Genomic DNA, 12,185 nt, shown 5'->3' on the forward strand with positions numbered 1-12,185 from the left:
ATTTATGAATAATAAAACACAGATATTGGACTTTGCTCATGTTGGCTATGGCTTCTTTTTTTTCTTGCAATGTCTTTCTTTTGATGAACTCAGACATTCAAGAGAAGGAATTCATCCACAATAAAGGAATTCAGCATCCTATAGGATGACTCAAGTCTTGACTTCGCAGTGTTAGGAAAACCCAACTCTCAAAAGGAATCAAAAGTTAGACTGATTGCAGACTATACAAAGCAGTGCTCCCCTGCTTTCTAGTGAACCTTAGTGGATTACCAGGGACAGGAACGTCTCCTGCTCTGCCCCTTCCTGGCAGGGGTAGACCTGCCAAAGCAAAAGGTCATTCATTTTTTCCATAGACTGTTGACTTATTAGGAGCATTTCCTCAACCCTTTTCTAATCAATAGCTCAGAAGCTGGAGCATTCATTCACTTCTTTCCTGCCTGAAAGGATTTAATCCTCTAGTCCCTAGGTGTGTTTCTACCCTTTGTATCATACATTCTTTGCACCCAAAGGTACTTAATATGACCTAGATGAATAAGTGGGGATTACAACACAAGTTTTGCCCTATCTCAGATTATTACCTAAACCCCAAAACTATATTAGTATTCCCATTTTCTTCCCAGCGAATGTGTCATTAGTTTACCCAGTAAGAAACAGCATAAATCCTCCTGATTATTGAAAGTTTATGGCACTTACCTGGGCACCAGTTAGAGCAGTACTGAATTTCCTTAGGCAGCCCTCCAGTTTCCAACTAACTTGACAAAGGTTTTCCCCAAAAAACTATTTTACAAAAGGAGCAAGCATCCTCTCTACTCCAACAAGTTTTTGAAAGAAAAGTCATAGCTGAACTCTTCAAAAGTTTCAGGTGAGACTGTAGAATGTGATGGTAATGCATCCCTTAGCAGATGACAAGGTGTCATGGTTCTATGTTCTTTGTTTGTTTGTTTGTTTTTTATTTTGGGTTTCAGTATTCCACATCAAAACATCATGTAGTGTACGGGGCATTAAAGTGTCACTGCCCCAATCCCAGCTACCTATCCCTGTACATTACAGCAGTCACAGGATCTGGCCCTTCCGGGTGGGGGGCGCTCTCTTGCTGCCTTGCAGTGGGTGCTGGAGGCGCTTTCCTGGCCGTTCCAAGCTTTTCAGGTTTGACTCGGTCCCGGGAACTCTCTCTCTCTCATCTTGTCTGATTTATTAATCTCAGTTTCAATTAAATTGTATATATTGTGTTATTTTGTATTCCAATATTACAGTAAAATAAGTTTTCCTCCATAGATTGTTGCCGCTGCTTTTTCCTCCCTTCCTTCCTTCCCATTTTTGTGGGACTGGGGTGAGGGGGAGGGCAGAGGCCTGTCGCCCCTGTCACGGACATAGATTGATCTGGTCAACTCCGTGACACAGGGTTTAAAACACATTCCTGTTTCCTGCTTGTCTTTCAAACTTGTTCATTCAAGTCTGCTTTCTGCTGACAGGTGTGCAATCTGTTACAACAATTTACCTCTCCCTGGGAATTGTGCAGGGAAAACGCAGCAGAGAAATGAAATATGTGAAGAAAAATGTGAGGTATTTTTTGGGTATGATCCAAGGCTTTCCTAAAAGCCTGGCCAAGACTTTAGAATAAAATTTTGCATGGAGGGACCTCTGCACATTTCCCTCCTCACTGTATCTGGATCTGAGGTATATCTTGTTTAATTTAAAATAAACTGCACATGTGCAGTAACGTGCTCCCAACAGTTCATGGAAAGCAAGGAAGACAGATGATGAAGCACACATGAAAAACACTAATAAACCTGCTCCTTCAAGAGAAAGCCCAAATGATAGCAGAATGGCAGTTGCATATCTCTACCAAATAACTTTTCATAGATAAGGAGGCTAACTCCGTTTACTTGACAAGACCTAAAGATTTGCCCAAAACATGCCAAGTACTGTGCTGCAGGATCCTACATTCTGCTTAAGCACTCCAATACACTTTCAGACGTCAGCTTAACATACCCCAAGAATCTGACTGAATAGCAAAGCGTAGAGTGGGCTGAGCGCTCCATTCACAGCTGCTCCCAGAGATCCTATCACCATGTATGGCCATTCAGAGGCATTATATTTCAAAATCCGGGCAAATGGGACAGGTTTGACATCTTCCTGCTCCTCAACAAGTTCCTGAAAAAAAGATTGGATTTATGAAATAAATGCATTATCCTGGTGATGCTCTCCATATGGCAGTGAGATACAATAATTAGCCTAGTCTGTTAAATGGCTGCCTCCAGTACTCAAATAGCTGCTCTAGCATTATATGGGAAGGAGCAACGATGGGCCTTGGCTGCTGACTGGAGCTCTTTCACAGGGCTAGGTATGCCTTGTTCAGCTCAACGGATTCCAAATTAAAAGGTTAATTATGAGCAGACTTTCTGCTACTGAAATTCAGACTGTTCCCATTTTGCTGCTTCCAGATGACGTACGATGCAACGCTCAGTATCAAAACTTAAGCTTTTTCCTCACAACGGCCTTTTAATCTCTCCTGGAATGTTCTTAAATATTATTTTTAAGCATTATGGGTGGACACACTGATCAGGCTCTGCATCAAATTAATAGGTATGCAATAGAACTAGAACAAAAGAGACCTCAAACAGATATCTAGAGTCAAGTTTTATACATGCTAATTATGTCTCCCTTTTGTGAAACATCCTCAGGCTACAGACAGAATTCCCATAATTACTCCCAATAACAGCAGAACAGTCATCATCAAATTACAACTTACCCTGCAGTTTGATTGTGCAGTTTTTCTGTAACAGTCAGTGTGCTGAGCCCTGTTCATCTCCCTCAGTTCACAAGGCTGGAAATGCCCAGACAAAACTGACCCTATAAAGACCTATTTGCTGGAAATGTGCGAGGGTGAATGAGTGGGAACATTTTGTTTTTCTCTTCCTTCTAAGCCAGTGCCAGAGTGACAGCACTGAAGCTCTCTTTTTAGCCACAGAACAGGCCCAACAATAGCAATAACAGTGACTTCAAACTGCTGCTTTCTGCACTAAACAACTGAGGCCCTGCAAATTGGTGCAGGGAGTTTTTTAAACATTTCAGAAACTCACTGTGTGTATTCCTAAATAACTGGTTTTATTCTACATAACTTTAATGCATGCCATCTTTATTTTCTACTCCACTTAACTGCACAAGGCACTGCCACTGAATGAATTCTGGGCAAGACTGCAATGAGGGTCTCTTTTGACTCACACGCTTCCAGATGATGTTGAGAGGAAAAGGAACTCACTGCATTAAATGAGAAGAAACAGCATTTCTATTGCTAAGTGGCTACACTTCACTGATAACATTTTGCTTTTTGTTGGTAAGTCAGCTTTTCTGAATGTCTTTTTCAACTTAATCTACAGCCCATTTAACAATTCACAAAAGCTCCTAGTCTGCAAGAAATTTTATCTGGACCAATCAACATAAGGACCATCAAAATGCAGCCTAGAAGATACAGAGGATAAGACCTGAAGCTGTGACTTCAGGTATAAGAAAGCATCAATCCAAAAAGTCATATCTGCCTGTAACAGAGGCACATATCTGTAGGTTCCCATTACCAAGCAATATAAAAGATACCCCTTTTGGTTGCAATTTAATAATGAAGTATTAGGCTTAACCTTTTTTGCTTGTCCATCATCTTCCTCATAAGACTTAAGATACACAGACTCTGCCTGATCTCCTACAATGGATAATGGAGGGTCAGGAACCACATTAGAGAGCTGAGATCTAGACCGCTGCCGAAGTGAAGCTCTGTGAAAGAGGACAAATATGGTCAGTTACTCACAGCTCAGTAACACGATTCTTGCTTTCAAAGCAAATGTAGTTTTCATAACAACATCAGGATTCACTGACGCAACTTACGGGAATCCCACTGACGTTTTCCTTATTCCATGCTGTCTCAACGTTTGAGACGAAACTATCTCAGTGGGAATAAACACTATTCAAAAACCTACTTTGCTCAGACACTGTCTTATACGTGACCTTCACTGTCCAAGATCATGCTATATCCTACTCTGTTCGCAAACGCTGTTAAGACACCAAATCATTTCACCATTATTACTATCAAGTAATACAGTCCAGAAACAATCCACCACTCCCTGATGAAACGTGACCCTACAATGTAGGAGATGTATTCACTTGAATGTCTAACACAAGCTTACCTGAAAGAAGTAGTTAACATCTAGGTATAAGATAGTCTGGCTTGTAAAATGCTTTCATTTTTACCAAGAAAAAGCCATAATATAAATGTCCTCATATGTTGCATTGATTTTTCAAGTAATTACACAGCAAGTCTTTTTTTTTTCTTCAAAGAACTGACTGAAAGTGCATTAGGTAAAATAAATACATGGCTGCATGATTGTAATATTAAAAATGGAACATCGAAACAGAAAGCCAAAACTGACAAGGGAAAGGTACTTTGTCTAGAAAGTGGAATAAAAAATGTCTATTTATCCATGGGCTTTCAATCATTAACAGATTACCCAAGCCCTTTCTTTCCAAGTTGACTTTGTCTTAGTAAAACGATTGCAGCCCCTTCACCTCTTATTAACCAACATGCAACCCAGCAAATAATTACTGCTATTGGGATTTTTAAATGGTGGAAAAAATATAGACAGATCTGAAAACATACTGAGACTTAGTGACTTTTAAGACTCACCGCAAACTGGCACGATAGCTTCCTCTTCTGAATGACTGGACTTCCTCAAGATTTGGCTCAACCACTTTATTTTCTGCTGCTTTAGAATACAGCACATACAGTTCTTCAGTTTGTGCTAAATTTGCATACAACCTAACTCTTATTTAAAAAGTGCAATCTCCAAATCGTAACTGAAATACTTTGTAGAAAGTGAGGAATATAATACAATGTTGATGCTCGACCTGCATATACCGTAAATTTTATATCTGCAGTATACCTCATGAAGATAATTAAATATTGGGCTGTCTCACTTGAGTTGTGACTCCTGAAGGCTATTGCCCTATTTCAGTACTGGGATTGCTCTCTTCTTTTAAGACAATCATCACCAAGATATGATTTTTACAAAATTAAAACAAGTCATTCTCTTAGACCTTCATTTCCAAAAGCTTTGATTCAAATTTGCTTCCAGTAAAATAAATAGAGTGATTTCAGCATAGTCTGTAATTTTCTTGCATTGCAAATGCAGCATGTCTGGACTGTCAGCACAAAATCAAGATATAAAATGGTAGGGTATTGCAGGTCAGGATTATTGTTTCAGGGCAGATCTGTATCAGGAAGGCAATTCAGTGCATATGCCTTAAAAACTTTGGATAGAGCTGTCAATGTATTATTTTGATGAATGCTAAATTTCAGCCATAAAAATATCCAGGGAGAGTGGGAAAAACAACTAGACACTATGAAACAGTAACAGTAATCTACATTCTCTGGAATTGTATATAGTTTTATATAGTTTTATAAGAGAAAGCAAGACACTTACATCCTGTTGCTGCTCTAGCAAGTGCTGTCTCTCCTTTGCTTTGCAAGGTCACCAACATGAAATAAACCCCTTTTCTCTTCAAGAGTTCTTCATGAGTTCCTCTCTCCACAGCCCTTCCGTGCTCGAACCCAATGATGACATCAGCAGCTTTGACAGCAGACAGGCGGTGAGCTATCGAGATTGCTGTGCGGCCAAGGTGAGCCTGACAGGAAACAAAACCAGCCCCAGTGCCAGGAGAGCAAAAGGAAACCAATTGGAACCAATGCTATATAAACTAAAGTTTCTCTAAACCGAAAGGAGTCTTTCAAGTGGTTTTATCTGACTCTGGCTTGAATTCTATCCACAGTCCATGTATTACCCACCAAAAAGGAGACAAAACCAGACATCTGCAAAGTCCACAGCTTATAGTGGGCCTCTGTGCTGCAAAAATTTAGTTGTAATCAGACAAGTGTCACACACAATAGAGAAAAGTGTCCTTCTTGACAGGGATGCAGTTGGCAAAATTTTGACAGTCCTTAGCATCTTATTACTTACTTCATAACAAAAGCCATAAGGAGTTTATTGTTGGACCAAGAAAACATGGACCAGATCATAATTTACACTGAACAAGATGGAGCCTAGACAATCTCCCAGGACAAGCAGCTATCTCTGGACAACAGGAACTACTTATCCCTGCCAACGTCCCATTGTAACGTTCATGTCTTGTTAATAATGCAAAAATTCTAGTGCTGCATACAAAAGCTATCGTTAAAAGCTTTTCACTACATCGTCTGCAAAGTGCATTCAAAATAATTTCCGCTCTTATAGGTATGATTTATGCTATAATATAGCAGACCTTTTGAAGTGCTTCCTGGACAACTGCTTCACTTTCATTATCAAGTGCTGAAGTAGCCATATCCAGTAGCAGGATTTTAGGGTTTCTCACAAGGGCTCGAGCAATAGCTATCCTCTGCTTTTGACCTCCGCTCATCTGACTTCCACCCTCTCCAACATGAGTGTCAAATTTCTAGGAAAAGAAAAAAAAAAACACTGCATAACAAAGTCTTCTATTAAGAATCAACATAAACATTGTCAGACTTGTCCTAAGAGAAAATATAAAAATCTTCCATTTTTGAAACAGAAAAAATCTCACTAGTATATCAGACAAACACAAAATAACATTATTCATAATGAATAATATTGTTGTAATATTGTTTTGCCTGAACTGGGGTACCAACCCCCAAATCAAAAGCATGTATTGATAAAAAAGTAAAACGTTCTGGTTGTGCTCAGAACAACTATATCAGCAAGAGCTGCAATGGAGAGGAAACATCTGCTCACTCTCCATCAGATGACTCACTAACCAACTTGCCACGAAGCTGGACATGTCTGCTGATGGCATGTGACTCAAGAACACTGTCTCTCTGATCATGATCATATGCTAATAGTACCAGGCTCAGCTAGAGAATTAGATGAACACACAGCCTAGGGTCAAGAGAGCCAGTATAAATGTATAATCATGCATTATATTAATTAACTTGGTGAAATCCATGTAGTAAGACCTAATTAACTCTCATATAAGAGAGCAGGTTGCTGCCTACTCTCCCTTTTAATCTGCCTTTCACAGATGGTTGTATTGAGGGGAAGGAGAAAGATTCTTCTATTTTACGTCAAGTTTTACTTTCAAGGCACAGTATACCTGTGGCAAGTCCATGATGAACTTGTAAGCATTGGCCTGTTTGGCTGCTCTGATTATGTCTTCCATGGTAGCATCATCCCGACCATAGCGAATATTCTCTGCAATCGTGGTAGCAAACAGCACTGGCTCTTGCTCAACAACACCAATCTGTGAGCGCAGCCACTGGATATTAAGGGAACGAATGTCATGGCCATCCAGAGTAATCTGCAGAATCCAAATAAAGCAAAGGCAAGCAAATAAAATAAAATTGAGGGACATATTCCCTTCAGTTCAGAGACAAAGAAACACAATAAGAATAAAAGACCCGTGGTGCTGTTTTTCTATGCCCAGTATAAAAAATGTCTTTCATACTTGAAAAGCTGCAGTGCAGTGGCAGAAGTGTTTGATAGTTCTTGTGCCTAGGACTTGTGCCCTTTATTTATTTCCCTGTATCTCACTTTTCTTGATCTCACAAATAAAACCAAGTGGAAAGTACTCATCAAAACCACTCTCTTTAAAAGGACTAACTAATTTGAACATACACAGATAGAGCTTTTCATCAGTAAATCTGAATTAAAAGCTCCATGGAATGCAAGGCAGAAAAATCATCCATCCTCATCCTCCACCATCTCCCTGCAGACACTTTTTAAGACAGGTGTTAAGACAGGGAGGGATTTCTATTTTCTAGATCAATCTACTCCCAGAGCCCCAGAAGATGTCCATGCACCTTATTCTCTAGTCCCTCTCTCTCATTTATGGAAAAGAATACTTTTAGACAAATTTATTCCATTGTTTCTATGCTGGGGAGGAAACTAACGATGAAGAGACCTTATTGTAAAACACAGCAAGCAAAATTTTACAAAAATATTCCTAAGAAAAATAAAGGTTTTAGTGAGCAGTGCCACTGTATTTTCCATACATTTCCTCGTCCCCATTAGGTTATACAGTGACACGTTCTTTATGAATATTGAAACTTTAATCTTTTGGCATGAGCAACACAAGAAGAAATCACAGAAATCTTAGAACACGCTAATGAATCTGAGCTCTATATACATGAGATTGGCACACTATGCTACATTAAATTGGTTCTTTTTCTCTTACACACTTAAATACAGGTAACTACGTCTGTGATTTGTGCCATTTAGGGAAATAAAAACAGAATGGAGCCTATTAACAAATGTAGCTCATATTCTTAGCCAATCCATTATTAAATGGTAATGACACATGCAGAAGCACATTGGAAGTACTGTCCAATAATGATTAAATGTTCAATACTGTGTTTCCCAGAACATAAGATGGATTATCTATAGGTACTGTTTTCATTCAAGTTAGCACTGAATTTTTATTTCACCCTAACGGTTTTTTTCTTTCACATAATTACTCTTGATAATATTTATTCAGCACCCCCTTTCACTCTTTTTTTTTTTTTTTTTTTTTTTTTAGTGATCAAAATAAACATTAGGAATCGTCCTTTCCCTCTCAGAGAAGAAACTCTTTCAAGTCCCAGTAATACAGGAACCCCTGCCAGAATGAGACACTCACCATGCCATCAGTGGGGTCATAAAAACGCTGGATGAGCTGTATTATTGTACTCTTTCCAGCTCCACTAGCTCCAACAAAAGCCGTTGTCTCCCCTGTTTTAATAACTATGCTGAGGTTGTCCAAAATCTGGAGAGAAAAAAGAAAGAAAAAGAATCCATCCATTCTGACTCTCATAGCAATATAGCCAAGCAGCAGGAGGAAATCCATACAATGTTCTTTATTTGAAAATGCAGATTCTAAGCAAATGTACAAAATTTAAAAACAAAAAAACTAAGAAGAAAAACAAAACTAAGTATATTTACATTGTTTGAAGACCTTATAAATGCAGAGTGCTGTTTTCTATGACAGGTATCACATTTTGATCTTTCTTTGTTCTTGCTGTTCATCAATAAGAACTAGTCAATACCACTGGAGAGCCTGGCAATAAATCCACTTTAAGGAAGAGTCTATATGAATTAAGAATGCCTGTCCAAGGACAAATGTTAAGAATATAGAAGTGAAATTATACAGAATATTCCAGTAATTCACACGCTTCTGGGTCTACCCAATATTATGCTTTTTTCTTTCTTTCTTTCTTTTTTTTTTTTTTTTTTTTTTTTTGGAGGATTTGTCAATTCAAACACAGCAGCAATGAAATAGTGGGGTGTACAGCCGGGGTTCCTGTACCTTTTCCCAGATGCTAACTGTCATATAATGCATTCCTGGGGTAATGGAAGATTTCTAAAAATCTCCTTACTCTGTCCAGCTGACTGCTTTGTGCCCTATTATAGCCAATGTTGATACATGTGCATAAAATGATGTGCAGATAAAATTGTCCAAAACCAGCAAGTTTATGTTCTGCAGCAAGGAATATATATGACAATAGATATTTCAGAATGGTAAAACAAACAATGGTAAATAGAGGAACACAACTGATAGATAAATTACTTAGTTTACTTTGAAACAGGGAGTCTAAAATTGCAGAAAGAGAACCCTACTAAAAATCTAGAAGCTGCTGGCAGGTTATTTTGTTTGTTTTCAGTAAATGTATTCACAAAAGGGATGATAAATAATTACCTTTACATCAGGTCTGGAGGGATAATGGAATGTTACATTATGAAATTCAATTTCACCTCTTACTTTATCCAGCTTGTAGCCTTCTTCAGACATGCTGTCAATTGTGGGTTTCTAGGGTAAAATTTATTGTGTTATTTACTTGTTCCTGAACAGCCAACACTGTTGCAGTAGTAGATAAATGTTTTCAACACCGTACAAAGCCAGAACATCTCTGAAAAGCAGTTGGTTGAATTGAGCTAGCAGCAGAATCCGCCCCAGGGCTAGCAGGTAAGGGACATGATGTTAAAGGCTAAAATAACCAGGGAATTGTCCCCACTAAGTAGTGCAGGCAAGATGAATGCACCCTCTTTACTGCATTTGCAAAGCCTACCACTCAGCTTATTTTTCCCGGAACAGAATAGCTGCATGAATTAAGCATTTTAACTAAGTCAATTCAGGCAGCGCCTTGGGACTGAAATGACAGTACTTTGCACCTATAAACTCTCTCTTAAACCACTGAGGAAACAATAACTTGCTGAAATACTGTACACTTCGTCATTTTGCATTTCAAACGTTCATCCCTGAATGCCCCATCCTAGGAGAAGGAATCCTGAAGCTTTTCCATGACGTGCTTTGGGTCACATATACTTTTGGCCAGGCTCAGATGTTGTGGACTGACTGTACAACATGAGCAGAAAAGTAAGAGAAATTTGAGGAATCCCAAAGAAATCATTTTTTCTAAGGATAGCTTTACAAGGAAATTTATGGAAAATCTTAACCACAGAATAAAGAAAATTCAATAAAACTATGATTAAAACTATAATAATATCAGTATTTGATAACGGATAAACTTTTTTTTAAATGGAGCCTAGCAGATAGAAGAGAATTTTAATATTAGAAATGTGTATGTTCTAAGATGTTAAGAGTGGCCAAAAGCTTTCTTTTATTAAGACATTCTACTTAAATTCTGATATTAAGCTATGAAGAAAAGAGTTTCACTGACCCTGCAAATGAGAACATCAGTATGATCACACTGAAGTTAAGTGCCAGAGATCACTGCAGAGGTGAGATGTTAGTATCCAGTTACAATCTACAAATGCAGCAAGCAGATGATCTAATTTATCACCCTTCTCTAGATGAGAAAAAAATCTCATTTCTGTTTTCTTTTTACCCTGCAGTTATCTGACTATCTTGAATGTTGCGATTAATCCTTACTGTTGCACATCTTCTGTGCTTTTAATTTTTTTCTCTAAAAAACACTTCTTACTCATCTCTTTTTCAATTATCTTAAAGGAAAATCTTTAGATAATTAAGTGCATCTATAAGACATATGCGTTATCATTATTATAGAACACTGAAAGGTTACAAAAAAGTCCATCAGTGTTACCATAGTTATTTTAGCCTTCTTTATATACATTTACGTGATCTGTAAAAGACAGGCAGCATTTTAATGTGTTTACACACTTTCAGCACAATAACTCCCATCAATGACCAGATACATTAAGTACCATTAAGAAATCTACAGTTTTGCCAGCCACTAAATAAATGCAGATACAGAAAGCAATCTTTATGAATAAACATCGGCAGCTCTCAGACCTTTCTGACATAGAAATGTAGCTACGTATGTGATACATACAATCATACATTACATCTTCAAATGTACAGATATGTATTTCAAATACACATCCGTACAGAGAATACTGCAATTAACTTTTTTGAATGCTGTGAGACCTCTCCCTGTGCTCACTGGGTGCCATTTTAATTTTGGATAGCTCTAGGATGGGTGACCCAGAGTGACAGAGACTCCTACTGGCAAATGCCAACAGCATCACATTTCACACTATGTGGTGACAGTGAGGTAGGTACCTGCTGAAAATCTGACTGTAAGGCAACTGTTGCTTCCTGCCTGTACACTTTTTGTGCTCCAGCACCGATCAATAACTGTGTGCAAGGAGGTATGGAAGTAAGAAACAGCAGTAGCTGAGGTAAAGCTTCATTTCTCAGAAACAGGACAGTTAAGGAATCTGTTCAACACCCTCTCTAAGGATGTGTGCATGCCAATCAACCTTTCTATCCCACATCTAATTTTTCTTTAATTGCTCTCATTTTTCCTAGTCTAGACTGCTGACATACTACTTCTGTTTGAGACTTACTTATTTTTCTTTCCACCAGTGACACAGCTTAGAAATGTATTACTTACTCTATCTATTGTCTCAAAAATGTTTGCTGCAGCCCCGCGTCCAGTGGCAAAGGCTTCCAGGCAGGGAGATGCTTGACCGAGATTTAAAGCTCCTACTAAAACACCAAAGAAAACCTGTAGAAGTGGAAGAAGAACTTAAGAAAATCTGACATCAGGTTTTTATTACAATCCAGAACTTAGGCAGGCAAATCAAACTAAAATGGATTAATGAGTTCTTGTGCATTAACTGATCTACAGTGATTCACCACGACTATAATTAGCACACAAAAAAAGGCAAACA

The 12,185-nt window shown here is 38.3% G+C and overlaps 1 protein-coding gene across 4 annotated transcripts in view; it reads right to left on the reverse strand.

Moving 5' to 3' along the window:
- The window catches only part of ABCB11 (ATP binding cassette subfamily B member 11), a 45,165-nt gene that overhangs the window by 11,147 nt on the left and 21,833 nt on the right, over positions 1 to 12,185 (reverse strand). For 3 of the 4 annotated variants that reach the window (XM_052674968.1, XM_052674970.1, XM_052674967.1), the window contains 9 exons: positions 11,906 to 12,019; positions 9,727 to 9,837; positions 8,671 to 8,796; positions 7,150 to 7,353; positions 6,307 to 6,477; positions 5,472 to 5,673; positions 4,676 to 4,754; positions 3,636 to 3,768; positions 1,993 to 2,154 (listed from right to left, as the gene is read on the reverse strand). In XM_052674968.1, the coding sequence (XP_052530928.1) occupies positions 1,993 to 2,154; positions 3,636 to 3,768; positions 4,676 to 4,754; positions 5,472 to 5,673; positions 6,307 to 6,477; positions 7,150 to 7,353; positions 8,671 to 8,796; positions 9,727 to 9,837; positions 11,906 to 12,019 (1,302 nt within the window). The remainder of the gene's footprint in view (positions 1 to 1,992; positions 2,155 to 3,635; positions 3,769 to 4,675; positions 4,755 to 5,471; positions 5,674 to 6,306; positions 6,478 to 7,149; positions 7,354 to 8,670; positions 8,797 to 9,726; positions 9,838 to 11,905; positions 12,020 to 12,185) is intronic. The other variant, XM_052674969.1, reaches the window with a different exon arrangement.

Source organism: Tympanuchus pallidicinctus, unplaced genomic scaffold (assembly GCF_026119805.1).
Source record: "Tympanuchus pallidicinctus isolate F22 unplaced genomic scaffold, pur_lepc_1.0 scaffold15, whole genome shotgun sequence".
Lineage (NCBI taxonomy): Eukaryota > Metazoa > Chordata > Aves > Galliformes > Phasianidae > Tympanuchus > Tympanuchus pallidicinctus.